The sequence below is a fragment of the Leucopleurus acutus genome (genome assembly GCF_964270905.1).
Source record: "Leucopleurus acutus genome assembly, chromosome: 19".
Taxonomy (NCBI): domain Eukaryota; kingdom Metazoa; phylum Chordata; class Mammalia; order Artiodactyla; family Delphinidae; genus Leucopleurus; species Leucopleurus acutus.
This window is the reverse complement of record NC_139161.1, coordinates 8,089,158-8,106,616: the sequence shown is the minus strand read 5'-3', so window position 1 is coordinate 8,106,616 and position 17,459 is coordinate 8,089,158. Positions and strand designations below refer to the sequence as shown.

Sequence of the window (17,459 nt, the reverse complement as noted above, 5' to 3'; positions counted from 1 at the left end):
AGACGCGGTCTGAGGAGGCCGCAAACACAGACGGGCAAGGTGAAGGAGTACGCCCCCCGACAGAGGCGGGGCGGACGTCCGAGCAGAAAACCTGCGTGGAGCTTAGAAATTGGCATGAAAAGAAGGCGGAGCCCAGTAGGGGAGCACCTCCCTTTCCTGCCGTCACAGCGCGCTTCGCAGCCGGAAGGAGCGTTTCGCGGGCTTTCCAACTGCCGGCAAATCCCGCTCCCCCTCCCATCGGCAGTGACTGCGCGCTTTTCGACCCGCCCGCGGGGTTCTGCGCAGGCGCGCCGGACAAGGGCGGGGCGCGCGGCGGGGACGTTACGGGGCGGGGCGAGACGAGCCAATCGGAGGATTCATTTCCGGGTGGCGCGGGCGCCATTTTGTGAGGAGGGATATAAACGGGCACTGGAGCCGGCCGCCGGCCCAGTTGCTTCTCTGGTGGAGCCGGGTGCGTCGCGCTTTCTCAGTTGTCCTAGTCAGGCCTTCCCAAACGTTTCCACGCGGAAACCAACCGCCAGGGGAGAGGCGCGGCGTCGAGCCGAGCTAGGCTGACGAGACCGCCGCCGCAGCCGAGCGCGCGAGCCCGCCGGGGCGTTAGTCCGTCGGCGCGCAGTCACGGGCCCCGGCCCGACTCTTCAGAGCCATGAGTTACGGCCGCCCGCCTCCCGATGTGGAGGGCATGACCTCCCTCAAGGTGGACAACCTGACCTACCGCACCTCGCCAGACACCCTGAGGCGCGTGTTCGAGAAGTACGGACGCGTCGGCGACGTGTACATCCCGCGGGACCGCTACACCAAGGAGTCCCGCGGCTTCGCCTTCGTCCGCTTCCACGACAAGCGCGACGCGGAGGACGCCATGGACGCCATGGACGGGGCCGTGCTGGACGGCCGCGAGTTGCGGGTGCAGATGGCGCGCTACGGCCGCCCCCCGGACTCGCACCACAGCCGCCGGGGACCCCCGCCCCGCAGGTACGGGGGCGGTGGCTACGGACGTCGGAGCCGCAGGTAAGCGGGGGGGCGTCGCGGCCGGGGTGACTCACAAAGGCCTGCCGGGGACACGTGGTGGCGGCCGGGCAGAGCCGGCGAGCCGCGGGAGGGCGGGGGCCCTCTGCTCGCGACCAGGGAAATGGCGTCTGGCGGCGAGATAATGGCGGCCGGGCGGGGCCGCGGAACCCTAACGCGCCGCCGTCCCTGCCCGCAGCCCTAGGCGGCGTCGCCGCAGCCGATCCCGGAGTCGGAGCCGGTCCAGGTCCCGGAGTCGGTCTCGCTACAGCCGCTCCAAGTCTCGGTCCCGTACCCGGTCAAGATCGCGATCAACCTCCAAGTCCAGATCGGCGCGAAGGTCCAAGTCGAAGTCCTCGTCTGTCTCCAGATCTCGCTCGCGGTCCAGGTCCAGGTCTAGGTCCAGGAGTCCTCCGCCCGTGTCCAAGAGGGAATCCAAGTCCAGGTCGCGATCCAAGAGTCCTCCCAAGTCTCCCGAAGAGGAAGGAGCGGTGTCCTCTTAAGCAAATGGTAATGTCTGCGGGGCTCCGAGACTCACGGCCCGAATTCAGAAATGGGGTTTGGAGTAGTTGTTTTGATCCGATTAATATAAAAGTGACTCCTCATGTTAGGAGTGCTGCTCTGAGCTAACTCAGCTTTGGGAGTAAAACTGAAGAGAGGGGTCTGCAGAAAGGATGTGTATGAAGCTTAGATAATAATGGCTGTTTCGTAAACTGTTTTGAGACCTATTAATGAAAATGACTATTTCTTGCTGTTTTTATCCAACGTCTGCATTTTCCCCTTTAAAGCTGCGGTCTCCTGTTTGATAAAAGAATATTGGCCAGTATTGCAGATTTTAACTGATTTGGCTGATCCTCCAGGGACCAGTTTCTGTGGGCGTGTATTGGAGCAGGTTTGTCTTTAAATGTTAAAGATGCACTATCCTCTTAGAGAAAACAATCAGTTCAACTATTGTTGTGCTGACTGGGACTTCATATTCTAATGGATGTGGCGCAAACGAATTGCAAAAACGAAGCAATGAACTTTTGGAACCAAAAGTTTACAGGTATTGATTGCACTGGGTGGGGAAAGGATAGTGTGTCTTTAACTCTCAAATTGTTTGGTCCTATTTTTTAAAAGGAAAGGGCCCTAAGTAGCTCAGATGTTAAAGCATTCTGAAATGCCAAATGTGTTTCATTTGAACACTAAAAACTTAAAATGTAGACTAATTGTCTGATCTCGAGTTGCTTTTGTTTGGATACAGCCCTCTTTTTTTTTTCTTTTCTTTTTTCCCCCCTTACCATTTTTCACCTGGGTTATTTGGCCAAGAATACATAAACACAAACTTCTAATGCTGATGGTAGCCTTTGTGAAATTTTCCTAATTGGGCCTTTAAAAAACTGATTAGTGGCTGGTTGGAACCTTTCTGTAACCTACTGGTTTCACCAGACCCTTAGTAAGTACTGAAATTAAAACCATGTGCACCTTTGGTGATTTCATAATAATGGAAGGTAAACTGAACTTATTTTTTTTCAAACCTAGATGTGTCGACAAGCAACATAAAGGAAGACTTGGGGGAAAAGGACCCACGTACTCAGTAGTACTCAGTCCACTGAAGAGTCCTTGGAACAAGCAACTGGCTATTGAAAAGGTTATTTTGTAACATTTTGTCTAACTTTTTACTTGTTTTAAGCTTTGCCTCAGGTGGCAAACTCATTTTATGTGCCATTTTGTTGCTGTTATTCAAATTTCTTGTAATTTAGTGAGGTGAACGACTTCAGATTTCATTATTGGCTTGGATATTTGAGGTAAAATTTCCTTTTTGTTTATATAGTGCTGACTTTTTTTGTTTGAAATTAAACAGATTGGTAACCTAATTTGTGGCCTCCTGACTTTTAAGGAAACGTGTGCAGCCATTACACACAGCCTAAAGCTGTCAAGAGATTGACTCAACATTGCCTTCATACCTTAAAATTAAAAACCTACGAAAGTTGGTGTAAATTGTTTGTATATGTTATTTACCTTCAGGTCTAAATGGTAAACTGAACCCAAATTTGTATAAAGACTTTTCAGGTGAAAAGACTTGATTTTTTTTTTAAAAAAAGGATTGTTTACCAAACACAATTCTAATCTCTTCTCTTATGTATTTTTGTGCACTAGGCGCAGTTGTGTAGCAGTTGAGTAATGCTGGTTAGCTGTTAAGGTGGCGTGTTGCAGTGCAGAGTGCTTGGCTGTTTCCTGTTTTCTCCTGATTGCTCCTGTGTAAAGATGCCTTGTCGTGCAGAAACAAATGGCTGTCCAGTTTATTAAAATGCCTGACAACTGCACTTCCAGTCACCCGGGCCTTGCATATAAATAACGGAGCATACAGTGAGCACATCTAGCGATGATAAATACACCTTTTTTTTTTCTTCCTCTCCCCCTCCCCCAAAAAATGGTAAATCCGACCATCTTCATGTATGAACTTAAAATGTGGAAAATGTTAAGGAAACAAATGGTTTGTAACTTTGTAAGTACTTATAACATGGTGTATCTTTTTGCTCATGAATATTCTGTACTATAACCATTGTTTCTGTAGTTTAATTAAAACGTTTTCTTGGTGTTAGCTTTTCTCAGAATATGTCTTGGTCTTTTTTCCCCCGTTTATTTGAAAGACCTGTGCAATTATCTTGTGAATGTTACTGACTGTATAGAATTAAAATGAAATGTTTAGTAGTTGATTTTTTTCCCCCTAAGTTATAAAGTGGAAATGCCAGTTAAGTACCTACTATCCTCAATGCTCTAAGGTAGCACTTTGTTAAGGTTTTGAGTAACCCTCTTCTCATAACCTAATTTATGCCCTATTTTAATGACTTAGGAACAATCGAAGTTCTTTTTCTTATAGGAGTTTTAATTTTTGTTTTAATGGTTATGTGACCCATCACAATCTAAAGTCAACCGATCTGACCATCTTCAGATCCACTGTACTCAAGCTGAAGTGGTCTGAGTCACACAGTTGGCTTGCCAGGTTGCTAATCAGTATTGACATTGTCCCAAAACAGCTTTTAGGTGTAATTCAGAGACTGTCCTTTGCAAAGGAAATGACCAGCATTTCAACAGTATGTCTTCCTGGAAGGGCAGATTCTGCTATATCTTCTTTGTCTGCACCAAAAGACTCCAGAGGAATGTGGACACATTTCATGTCCCACTTGTAGAGCAAAGCTTCAAGTGACCAGTCAGCACTGAAAAAAATAAATTATTTTTAAAAAACCAAGCTTTTCCTGTTTTGCTTTAGATATATTCTCATTATATCCTTAAACTACACACTGAATGAGTAGAGTAGTAAGGCTTGGGTTAACTTTTAATAAAATTGGGAGTAAAGCAGGATTGTTCAGGCTTACCTTCTTACCTGGTAAGTAGACCACAATTGGACCTTGGGGTTCTTCTGCATCAAAAAGTAAACTGTAGTTAAAATGTCTTCAAAGTCTGGGAAGAAAAAACTTCTTAATAGACTTTAATTCCATTGTATCTCTGACTAAATTTACTACTGAGAAGAGCAAAAAAGGTTTACCTTCTGGTTCAAAGAACACATCGGATGCAAGAATAATGTCTTGCGGTGGTAGAGCCAGAAGATCCCGAGATACATGACCCCATGTGAGTCCCACAACATGCACCTGAGGCAGGTTATTCATTTGGCAGCTTTGCCGACAGATCTCTAGACAGTGAGGCAGCTCTGAACTGTCTGACAGTATTACTTCAGCACCGCATTTTGCAGCCATAATTCCTGGAAGGCTCACTCCAGCTCCAATCTAATGACAAGGTTAAAGGTTTTGCTTAGAACTGCAAAGAATTAATGGATCTTGGCAAATGATTTCTCATTTCATGCTTGCATTGGTCAATGTGTAAAGATAGTTTGCCATATCTATAAAACATGCCATAATTTAACACTGCTTTACTATGTGGCGCTTCCTCCAGATTTGTCATGGCAGTTCTAATTGGGTCAAAGGAGTTATAGCCCATTTCAACATTTTAAAGGGCCCTCAATTCTGACAACCCTTAAACGGGTTTGAACTGTGAGGGTCTGTGATCTATAAGGAGCTAATTATAAAGGACACCAGCTTTCTAAAAGCTCAGTGGGTGATGTGGATACACAACCAGCCATTCAGTTGTTACTACCAATTATAAATAGCCTTCATGTGACTAAAACCTGACAGGTCTGCAACATGACTTTCTTATATTTAACGGGATTTTCCAGTTGGGTCTTGAGAGCAGCAAGGAGCTTAAACATACTAAGGAATAATACCAAGGAGTGCCTTCATAAATATTACTATTTGCATCAGTTGAAACACACGCTTCCTGTTTGAGGATGGGCATAGAGATTCCCGACCTTTACCGAATTGCTGACAATCATCACTACTTTGGGCCAGAAGTAAGCACCAAATGCCTTCATATCATTTACATGGTTTTGCAAAAGTTAAGAGATGTTCTTAAGCTTCTGTATTTAGTCTTTGGGTTTAAGCATAGTATTTCTGCTGTAAGCCTTCAGCAGTTGAGCCAGATGGAGTGGTGAGAAAGCATGGGATACATTTTAAGACTAAAAGGCTAGACAGTAAATATTAGTGTTTGTGGACCACATATGGTCTCTGGTGCATACTTTCTTTTTAAACACTTTTAAAAACATTCTTAGCTCACCTGCCTCACAAGCTGGCCAGATCATCCCTGACGTAAAAAATACCTAACAAAACCCAATAACCAGCATATAGACTTAAATTGGAAAATAATCTAGGATTTTTGCAAACCTCAAGGGCACTTGTACCTCTAAAACAGCCTTTCCTGGCAGAGATCCTCTGTGAAACCACAGGTACTGGGCCAGGACCACAGCACAGGGCCAAACATACATTCCATATTGAAGATGCAGGACCTGAAAAGAATTTTTTTGTATGCCATAAATAACTCATGCTGGAAGTCAGAATATTTATACAGGGCTTCCCTGGTGGCGCAGTGGTTAAGAATCCGCCTGCCAGGGCAGGGGACATGGGTTCGAGCCCTGGTCCAGGAAGATCCCACATGCTGTGGAGCAACTAAGCCTGTGCACCACAACTACCGAGCCTGCGTGCTGCAACTACTGAAGCCCACAAGCCTAGAGCCCGTGCTCCGCAACAAGAAGTCACCGCAATGAGAAGCCCGTGCTCCGCAACAAGAAGTCACCGCAATGAGAAGCCCGAGCACCGCAACAAAGAGTAGCCCTCACTTGCCGCAACTAGAGAAAGCCCGCGCGCAGCAATGAAGACCCAATGCGGCCAAAAATAAATTTGTTTTTTAAAAAAGAATATTCATACAGCAATTAACTGAGCGCTTGGCACTGGCATCCATTACAAAAACAACAGTTCCCTCTCTCCAGTTTGCATCCTATGGTGGGGGGAGCGTCGGGATATAAAATTGCAATACCATGTGATAGGCATTCTTCATACCTTCATTTACTCAACAAGAGTTTATCCAGGGCCTGAGTGGCTTAGTGGCTATTATAGGCTGAGGATGTAACTCTCTTGGAATATGAACTACATACACATATATTTATCTCCTACTGGGGAGAGACAAGCAACAAGTAAGCAAGTGGATATTTTTGGTTGCAACAAGCACAATACAACAGGGTAATGTGAGAGAAATGGGAGTGGGCAGTGACCACAAGGGGTCTGCTCGAGATGGGGAGAGAATGATTCAGGCAAAGGCCCTGAAGCAGGAACTGAAAAACCTCTCACTGGGCACAGAGAGCCCTGGCAGTGTGGGCCTGAAGGCTGGAGGCAGGGCTGCGCAGTACAAGCACAGGTCAGAGGCAAGGCAGAGGCCAGACTCGTGAGGTCTTGTAGGGCACGGGAAGCTTTGCTTTTATTTAAGTGCAGTGAGAAGATAACTGGAGGATTTTAAGCACGGGCATAACCTGGTAATGCTAAGGAGGAACAGTGGGGTTCTAGGATGACATCCTAGAAGAGGTTTGAGTAAGAGCTGAATCCTGCAGTTAGGAAGGTAGGCAACTTACAAAGCCTTTGGGGAGGCACTGAATGATGAGAGCATGGTATTTAGGGAGGCAAGGTAACATAGCCCAGGACTCCGGAATGAGCCTGCCTGAGTTCAAACTTGAGATCTATAATTCACTAGCTGTGTGACCTCACTCAAGTTATTTAACCTGTCTGTGCTTCAGTTTCCTCAACTGCAAAATACTATCTTCATAGAAAGGTTAGGAAGATTCGATGAAAACTACCTAGTACAAAGTAAGTATACAAAGTTAGCGATTGCTAAACTGCAAAATTGCAAGACTTTGTTTGCTAGAGCAAAGGGTGCCCCTCCTGGGGAGGTAGGAAAGGAGGCTGAAGAGGTAAAAATATCAAAGGTGAAGGAACTGAAGTTCTGAACCTAATCATTCAATACACTCAACAAAAATATTGGTGCCTAAAATATGCTAGGCATGATTAAAATGCCTGCCCTGGTGGGTTTTACCCAGGAATACAATGAAGGATTTCTGACCTGAGGAGTGAGTTATGCAGATTTAGGTGTTAAAAAAAAAAAAAAAAAAGTGTATCTGTTTTCACAAGGCCTTTCTTCACCCACTCCCTAAATTTGGGAAGAAATCCAAAGGAGGCCGGGAGGGCTTTCCTGGCAGTCCAGTGGTTAAGACTCCACACTTCCACTGCAAGGGGCACGGGTTGGATCCTTGGTCGGGGAACTAAGATCCCGTACACCGCGTGGCGCAGCAAAAAAAAATCCAAAGGGGTATTTCAACGTGCAGGCATTTAGAAACTGCCAGAAATGGGTTCCACTCCAGCCTTCAACTCCTTTTAAGCTGTTTCTCATATTTAAACTGCTACTGCCAATACCTACACCACCAGCTGCTGTTACACATGAAAAGATGCTCAACATCATTAATCATTAGAGAAATGCAAATCAAAACTACAATGAGGTATCACCTCACACTGGTCAGAATGGCCATAATCAAAAAATCTACAAACAATAAATGCTGGAGAGGGTATGAACAAAAGGGAACCCTCTTGCACTGTTGGTGGGAATGTAAATTGATACAGCCACTATGGAGAACAGTATAAGGAGGTTCCTTAAAATGGAGGTTCCTTAAAAAACTAAAAACAGAACACTACCATATGACCCTGCAATCCCACTACTGGGCATATACATACCCTGAGAAAACCATAATTCAAAAAGAGTCACGTACCACAATGTTCATTGCAGCACTATTTACAATAGCCAGGACATGGAATCAACCTAAGTGTCCATCAACAGATAAATGGATAAAGAAGATGTGGCACATATATACAATGGAATATTACTCAGCCATAAAAAGAAATGAAATTGAGTTATTTGTAGTGAGGTGGATAGACCTAGAGTCTGTCATATAGAGTGAAGTAAGTCAGAAAGAGAAAAACAAATACCGTATGCTAACACATATATATGGAATCTAAGAAAAAAAAAGAAAAAAGGTCATGAAGAACCTAGGGGCAAGACAGGAATAAAGACACAGACCTACTAGAGAATGTACCTGAGGATATGGGGAGGGGGAAGGGTAAGCTGTGACAAAGTGAGAGAGTGGCATGGACATATTCACTACCAAAAGTAAAATAGATAGCTAGTGGGAAGCAGCCGCATGGCACAGGGAGATCAGCTCAGTGCTTTGTGACCACCAAGAGGGGTGGGAGGGAGGGAGACGCAAGAGGGAAGATATATGGGAACATATGTATATGTATAACTAATTCACTTTGTTATAAAGCAGAAACTAACACACCATTGTAAAGCAATTATACTCCAATAAAGATGTTAAAAAAAAAAGTCATGTACCACAATGTTCATTGCAGCACTATTTACAATAGCCAGGACATGGAAGCAACCTAAGTGTCCATCGACAGATGAATGGATAAAAAAGATGTGGCACATATATACAATGGAATATTACTCAGCCATAAAAAGAAATGGAGTTATCTGTAGTGAGGTGGATGGACTTAGAGTATGTCATACAGAGTGAAGTAAGTCAGAAAGAGAAAAACAAATACCTTATGCTAACACATATATATAGAATCTAAAAAGAAGAAAAAGGTTCTGGGACAGGACAGGAATAAAGCCACAGATGTAGAGAATGGACTTGAGGACACGGGGGGGGGGGGGGCGGGTAAGCGTAAGCTGGGACGAAGTGTGAGAATAGCATTGTCATATATACACTACCAAATGTAAAATAGATAGCTAGTGGTAAGCAGCCGCATAGCACACGAAGGTCAGCTCTGTGCTTTGCGACCACCTAGAGGAGTGGGAAAAGGAGGGTGGGAGGGAGACGCAAGAGGGAGGGGATATGGGGATATACGTATGCACATAGCTGATTCACTTTGTTATACAGCAGAAGCTAACACAACATTGTAAAGCAAGTAAACTCCAACAAAGATGTTTAAAAAAATGAAACACTGCAATGTGAAAGTGCTTTGAAAAACTGAAGGTATATAAAATATAATTGCTCTTGAGAGAGTTCGGGGTCAGCCATGAGCTGAAAGGAAGCAATGCCAGCCTGAGAAACTTTATTTGGTTAGTGAGGGTTGGAAATCCCTTCCCCCCGCCCCCAGAAACTGAATTAAGAAGCCCTTCAACAAGATCAAAAAAATATTAGGTGTCAAGAATGCCACTTTTCTGGCAAGAAATATTAGGTATGGAAAGGTCTCCCTCCTAGCAGGGTCTTCAAATTTCTTACTGAAGGACATTTAATCTGCCAAACGGCTTCGTCCAAACCGTTTCGCTCTGTGGTCCAGCCTAAGGCGGGAAGCCGCGGACCCCCTCCCTATAGCCCCTGGTCGGCCGAGAACCGCTCCAGCCCCAATGCGCTTCCCGGCGGGTGCCTCCGCACGCACCTGCGGGACGCGGACCTCCAGCACGGCCCCCTCAGCTCCCAGGCCCGGCTCCTCCGAGAACCGAAAACGCTTGGCCCGGACCACATGCCCTCGGAGACCACGCTCGGTCGGAGGGGAGTCGGTGGCCTCCGGGCAGGCCGGGAGCAGGGGAGGGCGCCGGGTCGCCAGGCTGCCAAGCTGCACGCGCGGGTGCTCTCAGACCGGCTCGGGCCGTCTCCCCGGCGCCACGTCGGGTCGCTAGTACCCGACGGCAAAAGGGGGTAAGCACCCCTCGGGCGACGAAATGGCCACGTGGCGAGAACAGACCCGAAAACCGGCCAACGGGACACAGAAGACAGGAAGCCCCAACTCTGAGGTTGGCGGAAGCCAGCCACGATAGAACTGCCGGCTGCCGGAAGTGACGCGAACCGCAAGGTGGTGCGGGAGAGGCGGGGCCGCAGCAAGGTGGTGCCTCGAGCGTCTTGACCTTCCCAACATGGCGGAGACCCGGCGTGTGTGAGGGCGGACCCCAGAGGCTCGGAGGCCAATGGCTTATCGCAAGAGGCCGTAGCGGGCGGGGAAGACGGCCGACGCAGGCCCAACCCGAGGCTCGGGAGGTGGTTAGGGAGTGAATTTTCTGGAAGGCGACTTTAAAGGCGCCGGGCTGGAGCGAAGGACGTTTTGGTGCCGCCGCCGCCGCCCGGGTCGGGGAGGGGACGCACTGGTGGCAGGAAGCGAGCTGCGCCAGGGTCGTCGCGGAACCAGCTGGTGACCCTGCAGGATGAACCACAAGAGCAAGAAGCGGATCCGCGAGGCCAAGCGGAGTGCGCGGCCGGAGCTGAAGGACTCGCTGGACTGGATCCGGCACAACTACTACGAGAGCTTCTCGCTGAACCCGGCGGCCGTGGCGGTGAGCGAGCCGCGATCGCGGGCCGGGCGGGGCACGGGCATCCCCGGGAGCTGCGCATCTCTACCGGGGCCGAGGTCCGCGACCAGCACGGCCCCTGGAGTTACGATGGGCTCGCCCGCACCCCGCGGAGGTCGAGGTCATCGGGGCCCAGATCCCAGGGTGGGCCTCCTTCTATGCGCCGCAAACGCGCCTGCCGAGGCAGCTGGAGTCCCACGCCCCTGACGCTCTTCACGAGGCCCGTCACCCCTGCATCCCTTTGGGCGGCGGGGCCCTAGGGACCCCGGCTGTCAAAAGCCACGAGTGGAAGACGCGAAGCCCCCCTTCCCTGATGCGGTGGCGCTCGGTGCGCAGTGCCCGAACACACGCAGGTCCTTTTCCCTCCCTAAGAGGAGCCGGAAATAGAATCTGGCTCCTTGGGTATGTGATTGCTAATTGGCCTTGGGGGACACCCTTAACTGCCGCCGGACTTTTTTTTTTTTTCTTTAATGCGATAGATCTTTTCTGATTCCCTCAGGACAATGTGGAAAGGGCAGACGCCTTACAGTTGTCGGTGGGTGAATTTGTGGAACGTTACGAAAGACCGTACAAGCCCGTGGTTCTGCTGAATGCCCAAGAGGGCTGGTCCGCGCAGGAGAAATGGACTCTGGAGCGCCTCAAAAGGAAATACCGGAACCAGAAATTCAAGTGTGGTGAGGATAACGACGGCTATTCCGTGAAGATGAAGATGAAATACTACATCGAGTACATGGAGAGCACCCGAGATGACAGCCCCCTTTACATCTTTGACAGCAGCTATGGGGAACACCCCAAAAGAAGGAAACTTTTGGAAGACTACAAGGTGCCCAAGTTCTTCACCGATGACCTTTTCCAGTATGCGGGGGAGAAGCGCAGGCCCCCTTACAGGTAAATACTGGGCAGTGGTGTGGTTATAATCTTGTCTACAGCAGCAGGAGCAGCTGAGCTCAGTCAGCTAATCTGTTTCCAAAACAGTGAGTGGTTCTCTGTTGGCTGCACTTGGGACTTATTTAGAGGGCTTCTGATGTCTGCCCAGGGCCTCCTGCCTGGGCATCAGGATTTCTGAAAGCTCCCCAGGTGATTCAAACGTGCAACCAAAGTTGAACCAGTGATCTCTAAGGGATATTTTAATAGTTCAAGTCCAGCAGTAAGACATGTTGGTGATTTTTCCTTTTTCTGTTAGGGGTCAGTCCATGCACAATTTCTTCAGCGTTTCTGCATACCAGAATGTGTGTAGTCTTTGAAATAACGATAACATGTTGGTGTAAAATTAAAGCTTCTTTTGTGGTGCGTACGTGTGGTCAAATTGCACTTCATATCTTGGATGTTTCCATCTTTTAGGTGGTTTGTGATGGGGCCACCACGCTCTGGAACCGGAATTCACATCGACCCCCTGGGAACCAGTGCCTGGAATGCCTTAGTCCAGGGCCACAAGCGCTGGTGCCTGTTCCCTACCAGCACGCCCAGGGAACTCATCAAGGTGACCCGAGAAGAAGGAGGGAACCAGCAAGATGAAGCTATTACTTGGTTTAATATTATCTATCCCCGGACACAGCTTCCAACCTGGCCACCCGAATTCAAACCCCTGGAAATCTTACAAAAACCAGGAGAGACTGTCTTTGTACCAGGTACAGATGAACTGAAAGTACATTCTTTGAATTCAGTAATTTGTAATTTTGGAATACAACTATATAGGGAGAGTCAAAGAAATCCCTCTGCGCGCTGCCTCTGGGTGAACTGACGGCTCCCGCCTCTGACAGTGATGTGTTGCTGTGTGGCCGCATGCTCAGGGGGGCTGCTGTCCACGTTTCTTGTAACCTGAATGTATAATGACTTGATAAACTTCCTGTATGTAGAGAGCCTGTTCATTTTTATTTCTAGTAGATACTTAGTGTCTTTGCTTATTGAATATGTTCAGTGACTTGTGCTTAATTTCTGTAAATGGGGTTTTTGATCAGTGTAGCACTGGGTGGATTGAGTCAGGAAAGAGTGACTTAGGAGCCAAGGGGCAGGAAATCCTACACCTGAAAACTACACTTTGTTTTGATAGGTTGAGTGTGGGAAGTAAGGGTGTTCAAGATGGTCATCCTCCATCTAGAAACTGAAGCACTTGCTCCCTTTACAGTTCTGGTCACAGCTTTGGATTACAGGGCTTGACACGTTTACTCTGTAAAAGGGCCAGAGAACAGATATTTTAGGCACTGCAGGCTGGGTAGTCTCTGTTGGAACTGCTCAGCTCCGCCCAAGTGGCAGGAAAGCAGCCACGTACAATCCATAAACGAACAGGTGCAGCCACGCTCCAGGAAAACTTTACCCAAACAGGTCGTTGGTGAGCGCTGCCCTCAGGAGGAGCATTTACCGCTCTGGGTCCTGTGTCTCTCAAGCTGTCGCTTGTGGACAGGAATCCCCAGGTTCTGAAGTTTGCGTTGTTTGTTATGTGAAGTTTACGTCATGGCGCGATCGCGTGTAGAACCAATCCTGTTTAACTGTTTACTTGTTGGATTTCAGGAGGCTGGTGGCACGTTGTCCTCAACCTTGACACCACCATTGCCATTACCCAGAATTTTGCCAGCAGCACCAACTTCCCTGTTGTCTGGCACAAGACGGTAAGAGGGAGGCCAAAGTTATCGAGGAAATGGTATCGGTGAGAGCCTTTTTTTTTCCTTATTTTTGCTTTGTTCCAACTTCTACCCCAGAGATAAAATGGAAAGAGTCCACTGGTGTCTTAACATGTGCTGATTTTAGACGGGCCTGGGAAAAGCCGGGGCCGCAAAACCTCGCGGGGAGAGGAGAGTGGGTCCAAGGCCAGGGTAGTTCTCAGGATATTTGCCAGCCTTGAGGTGACAGGGTAAGACTGCATGTTTGATTGAAGCCACTCGGTCAAAACATGGTCACAGTTGGGATTGTTCCTCGTTTTCTGTTTTGTTTTCGGTTTGGTTTGGTTTGGTTTCCCAAAGCTAGCACTAGCAAAGGAAGCCGTTTTGTTTGGGTTTTATTTTGGTTATTTCTTTTTCTTACCGCAAAGCATTATTCCCATTTAAACTTATGACCTTCAGTTCTTGTGAGCGAGGTGGCTGCCCTGGAGACTTAGCTCCTCTGTTTATCCACAGAACAGATACAGCACGGGCAGCGGCAGTGCAAGCCACCCCCAGCCACCCCGTGCCACTGTGTCCCAACCCTGACCTGGAGGGACCAGCTCTCGGGGTAAGAGAGGGGTTCTGGCCTGTTCAGTGCCCAACCTCCCTGCTGAGAGGGCCAGCAAGGGTGGTGGCTTTGTTCTCCCCAGACTCTCGGGCATCTGAGGCCCACTGACTCTGTCCCGCAGGCCGCCGCGTGCTGCTGTTTGGTCACGCTGAAGGCCGTCCTGAACAGCAGGTCTTTTGTCCCTGGCTGCAGTGGCCGCCAGAATAGGTTCCAAGGGGAGGGCTGCCTGCTGCCCCGACAGTCCCGTCCAGCTTCAGCTTCCAGCGAGGGGGGACCCTCTCTGTTGCTCGATACTTCTTGTCTCTTACAAACCAATGTAACCAAGCCCAGCTCCCATCGTTAAGTACTGTGCTGTGGAAAGGAGAGGTTAGCAAACAACAGCTAGGAAAGGTTCAGGAAAAACGACGAGCGAGAGAGATTGTTTCTCCCAAGGGGAAAACTAAGACTAACTCGAGGAAGATTTGCCTCACGTCTCAGCAGCACGTCTGTCTCGTCTGCACAGCGGGTAGCGAGTTGTGTGTGGCTAGTTTTCCTTTCAGGAAAGCCTGAGCAGCACGGGGGGTTTCGTCCCCAGCCTGTGGATCCGCGTGTCCTCAGCACCGTACAGGCGCGTCTAGGAGAGAAAGGGCTCAGCTCTGAGTCTGGGGTACTGCGTGTGGGCGTCGCTGCCTGTCCCAGCACTGAGGACCCGGGTCTTGTCTCTCAGGATCTTGAGGCAGGAGCACCCTGAGTTGGCGGTGCTGGCTGACTCCGTCGACCTGCAGGAGTCCACGGGGATCGCCTCCGACAGCTCCAGCGACTCGTCCAGCTCCTCCAGCTCCAGCTCGTCCGACTCGGACTCAGAGGTGAGTCCGTGCTCACGGCCCAGGCCTCCGGGGCTGGTCGCCCTGAAAACCAGCTGTGACCTTCCCACCTCCTACCCGGGAGGGAGGACGCTGGGAACGTGTTTCGCTTTCTTCCAAGAACTGCAGCTGCCCACGTTCTCGCCGTGGGGTGACTTTTGCCCATTTTACAGCTGTGCACATACTAGTGAATCGTTACAATCATCTCTAGAGGTGAGAGGAGTGTCTGGGGATTCTGTAAATGACCCGGGACCACACAGCTAGCGGACACTGGTGTCGGGATTCCACCTCCAAGAATTCTCCAAACTCAAAGCCCACGTTAGGAATCTCCCCCGTGGATAGTAAATTATAAGCCTAGAAACTCAGCAAATTCAGTCACCTTGTTTAAGCTAACACAACACTGGGTAAGAGCATCGGTGCTTTTAGCAGATGAAATGCCTGTCTCATGACTCTGTGATCCACTGATCCTGCCTCCTCTCTGGAGGAGGCCGTGTGTTTTATGAGTGTTAAGTGCTGTGCAGTGAAATTCCACGATGCCATCGCAAAGTGCTGGCTCTCACACAGTCTTAGAGGTGGATCTTGATTTCAAACAAACACCCCTTCTGTTAGAGAACACTGGAGGGACCCTTGGGGTCTGAGGAGACGGACATCCCGACTGTGTCCTAAATGGCCCTTTTGCCTCAGGGAGGCGTGGACAGTATCGTGCTGTCTCCTGAGGGCCGAGGTTCGTTTAGCGAAGAACTGGGCTGTATCCGACCGAACCCCTGTTTTTCTCCTCCCGTGTCCAGTGCGAGTCCGGCTCTGAAGGCGAGGGGACGATGCACCGCAGGAAGAAGAGGAGGACGTGCAGCGCAGTGGGAAACGGGGACACCACCTCCCAGGACGACTGTGTGAGCAAAGAGCGCAGCTCCTCCAGGTGACCACGCGTGGCTGTCGTCTGTGTGCGAGGACGTGCCTGCAGCCTGCGGCAGGGCCCTGGGGGGCAGCCTTGTGGATCCTGCAGACCTGGGAGGGCCAGCGAAAGCCAGAGAATGAGGATGCTCTGGGAACGGGAGTCCAGTCACTTAGCATTTGCTACAGTAGCTTTTTTCTCCGCTACCTATGCAAGTGAACGTGGCTTGTTTTGTGCATAAGGGCGAGAATCTACGTGGATGGTGCCAAGGGAACCCTTTACATTATTTAATAATAAAAGTTAAATTCATTTTATATCTTGGGAACTTTTTTCCTGGAGAATACCAGAGTATCCCTTTGTTGCTCTTCTTGTCATGATCTTGGGAGAAGATAGTGTTTCCGCTGGTGGGTGCCCTTGATGGGGAAGTGATAGTTACCGCAGTAAAGGAAGAGAATGCTGAGAAGTTACCCCATATCTTCTGAAGAGCCTGAGGCGTGGCTTCCTGCTTTTTCTCCCAGTTTGCCACTGCTGCTTTGAGCGCTTGCAGATTCCTTATAAAATCTTAATCATGTCTCCAATGGGTTTTGGTTTTTGTTTTAAACCCTATAGGATCTAAATAAATTAAAACTTGAGATAAAAATCCATAAGCTAATCTTTTTGCAAGCACCTGCTCTGGTGCTGGGCACACGACAGGCTCCCACTGAAGCTTGGTGACTCTGCGTGCATCCAGGGTCTTTAAACCCCAGAACCCTGTTGTCCATGTGCTGCTAGTTGAAGTGTCAACTATAGGTAGCATTAAGAGGTGAGGTTTTGGACTTCCCTGGCGGTCCAGTGGTTAAGACTCCGAGCTTCCAATGCAGGGGGCACGAGTTCGATCCCTGGTTGGGGAACTTCCGCATGCCGCCCGACAAGGCCCACCAAAAAAAAAAAAAAAAAAAAGACGTGAGGTTTCAAGGAAGATAGTGAAATACTGAAGCCTGTGGGATTCTGTCTAAAGTCCCTGACTGCTGCAGCTGACATTCCTGTTATGTTCTTTGTATCTCCAGGCAGCCTAGCGCTTGCTTAAATGTGATGAACAGGACCTACGTTCCTTTCTGTCGTCTTTTCCTCATTCTCTGGGGTCTGGCTGGAATTCCGTGGGGGAAATTCGGGTGTCTTAATCAAGTGGATTTATCAGACTAGATGGTGCATTTCTCAACCCGAGTTGTCCTTTTCCCAGGCATACTTAGATTTCTCTTCTTGCTATTTTAAGTTTTTTCTATATTGTAGACTTATATCTGCCCTTGGGGTGTGACTTTGTAGGAAAAGTTTTTAGAGAAAGCCCTGCCATTACATCAACCTGGGGTCCTGGGGGTCCTGCTTTTAACATATCCTTCCAGCTTTGCCGCAGCTGTGCTGTCTACATGCTGATTACAGGCAGTTGTACTTTCCTTGGCAGGATTAGGGACACTTGTGGAGGCCGTGCTCACCCCTGAGCAGAAGCTCTCCCTGAAGTGGCTCCCACGTGAGCTGTTGGCGGCCACCCAACTCAGTTTTCCTGTCTTCTGCTCCTACCTTCTCCTTTGTCTTCTTTGAATTTGGATAATCCTCTCTGGCCCAAGCTCCCGTCTCCGGTCAAATGCTGTTTTTTTCTGCTTACTGAGACTAGATTGTCAAGAAGTTAAAAAACTCTGCATGCTTAGTGAAGCACCGAAGGCCTCCGTGATGTCGCGTGAGAAGGTGCTGTGCTTCTCCTTTAAAACCAAGCTGGTCGACCGCAA

General features: G+C 48.9%; 3 protein-coding genes across 11 annotated transcripts; 2 read left to right on the top strand and 1 right to left on the bottom strand.

The window, feature by feature from the left end:
• The first annotated feature begins 414 nt into the window (after positions 1-414).
• Positions 415-3,589, top strand: SRSF2 (serine and arginine rich splicing factor 2). 6 transcript variants are annotated; one of them, XR_014326960.1, is made up of 4 exons: positions 415-1,008; positions 1,205-1,515; positions 1,794-1,897; positions 2,527-3,589. XR_014326960.1 is itself a non-coding variant. In XM_082860949.1 (3 exons), the coding sequence occupies exons 1-2, from the start codon at positions 647-649 to the stop codon at positions 1,506-1,508; spliced, it is 666 nt and encodes a 221-aa protein (XP_082717075.1). In that variant the 5' UTR covers positions 415-646; the 3' UTR covers positions 1,509-1,515; positions 2,527-3,589. The 6 variants fall into 6 exon arrangements, 3 of the variants coding, with proteins under 3 accessions (XP_082717075.1, XP_082717074.1, XP_082717073.1); XR_014326961.1 differs by having other exon boundaries at positions 1,205-1,897; XR_014326962.1 differs by having other exon boundaries at positions 1,205-2,635; positions 3,145-3,589.
• Positions 3,590-3,709: 120 nt separating this feature from the next.
• On the bottom strand, positions 3,710-9,949 carry METTL23 (methyltransferase 23, arginine; the record flags this gene model as incomplete). Of its 2 annotated transcripts, XM_082860951.1 has the most annotated exons (5): positions 3,710-4,205; positions 4,365-4,449; positions 4,535-4,772; positions 5,780-5,884; positions 9,858-9,949. In XM_082860951.1, 4 exons carry the CDS (start codon positions 5,861-5,863, stop codon positions 4,040-4,042), a joined length of 573 nt encoding a protein of 190 aa, XP_082717077.1. In that variant the 3' UTR covers positions 3,710-4,039. The 2 variants fall into 2 exon arrangements, with proteins under 2 accessions (XP_082717077.1, XP_082717078.1); XM_082860952.1 differs by lacking the exon at positions 9,858-9,949 and having other exon boundaries at positions 5,797-5,868.
• Positions 9,950-10,409: 460 nt separating this feature from the next.
• JMJD6 (jumonji domain containing 6, arginine demethylase and lysine hydroxylase) lies at positions 10,410-16,130 on the top strand. Of its 3 annotated transcripts, none has more exons than XR_014326976.1 (7): positions 10,410-10,746; positions 11,261-11,649; positions 12,103-12,389; positions 13,270-13,405; positions 13,872-13,965; positions 14,672-14,810; positions 15,596-15,717. XR_014326976.1 is itself a non-coding variant. In XM_082861236.1 (7 exons), the coding sequence occupies exons 1-7, from the start codon at positions 10,618-10,620 to the stop codon at positions 15,725-15,727; spliced, it is 1,263 nt and encodes a 420-aa protein (XP_082717362.1). In that variant the 5' UTR covers positions 10,410-10,617; the 3' UTR covers positions 15,728-16,130. The 3 variants fall into 3 exon arrangements, 2 of the variants coding, with proteins under 2 accessions (XP_082717362.1, XP_082717361.1); XM_082861236.1 differs by having other exon boundaries at positions 13,270-13,367; positions 13,877-13,965; positions 15,596-16,130; XM_082861235.1 differs by lacking the exon at positions 13,872-13,965 and having other exon boundaries at positions 15,596-16,130.
• Positions 16,131-17,459: the final 1,329 nt, after the last annotated feature.

Excerpts from the sequence above, each read along its gene's own strand:
- JMJD6 (XM_082861236.1), top strand. The coding sequence starts at position 10,618 with ATGAACCACAAGAGCAAGAAGCGGATCCGCGAGGCCAAGCGGAGTGCG. Across the intron at positions 11,650-12,102 it reads AAGCGCAGGCCCCCTTACAG|GTGGTTTGTGATGGGGCCAC; the intron begins GTAAATACTGGG and ends TCCATCTTTTAG. Across the intron at positions 13,966-14,671 it reads TGGAGGGACCAGCTCTCGGG|GATCTTGAGGCAGGAGCACC; the intron begins GTAAGAGAGGGG and ends CTTGTCTCTCAG.
- SRSF2 (XM_082860949.1), top strand. The coding sequence starts at position 647 with ATGAGTTACGGCCGCCCGCCTCCCGATGTGGAGGGCATGACCTCCCTC. Across the intron at positions 1,009-1,204 it reads TACGGACGTCGGAGCCGCAG|CCCTAGGCGGCGTCGCCGCA; the intron begins GTAAGCGGGGGG and ends CCCTGCCCGCAG.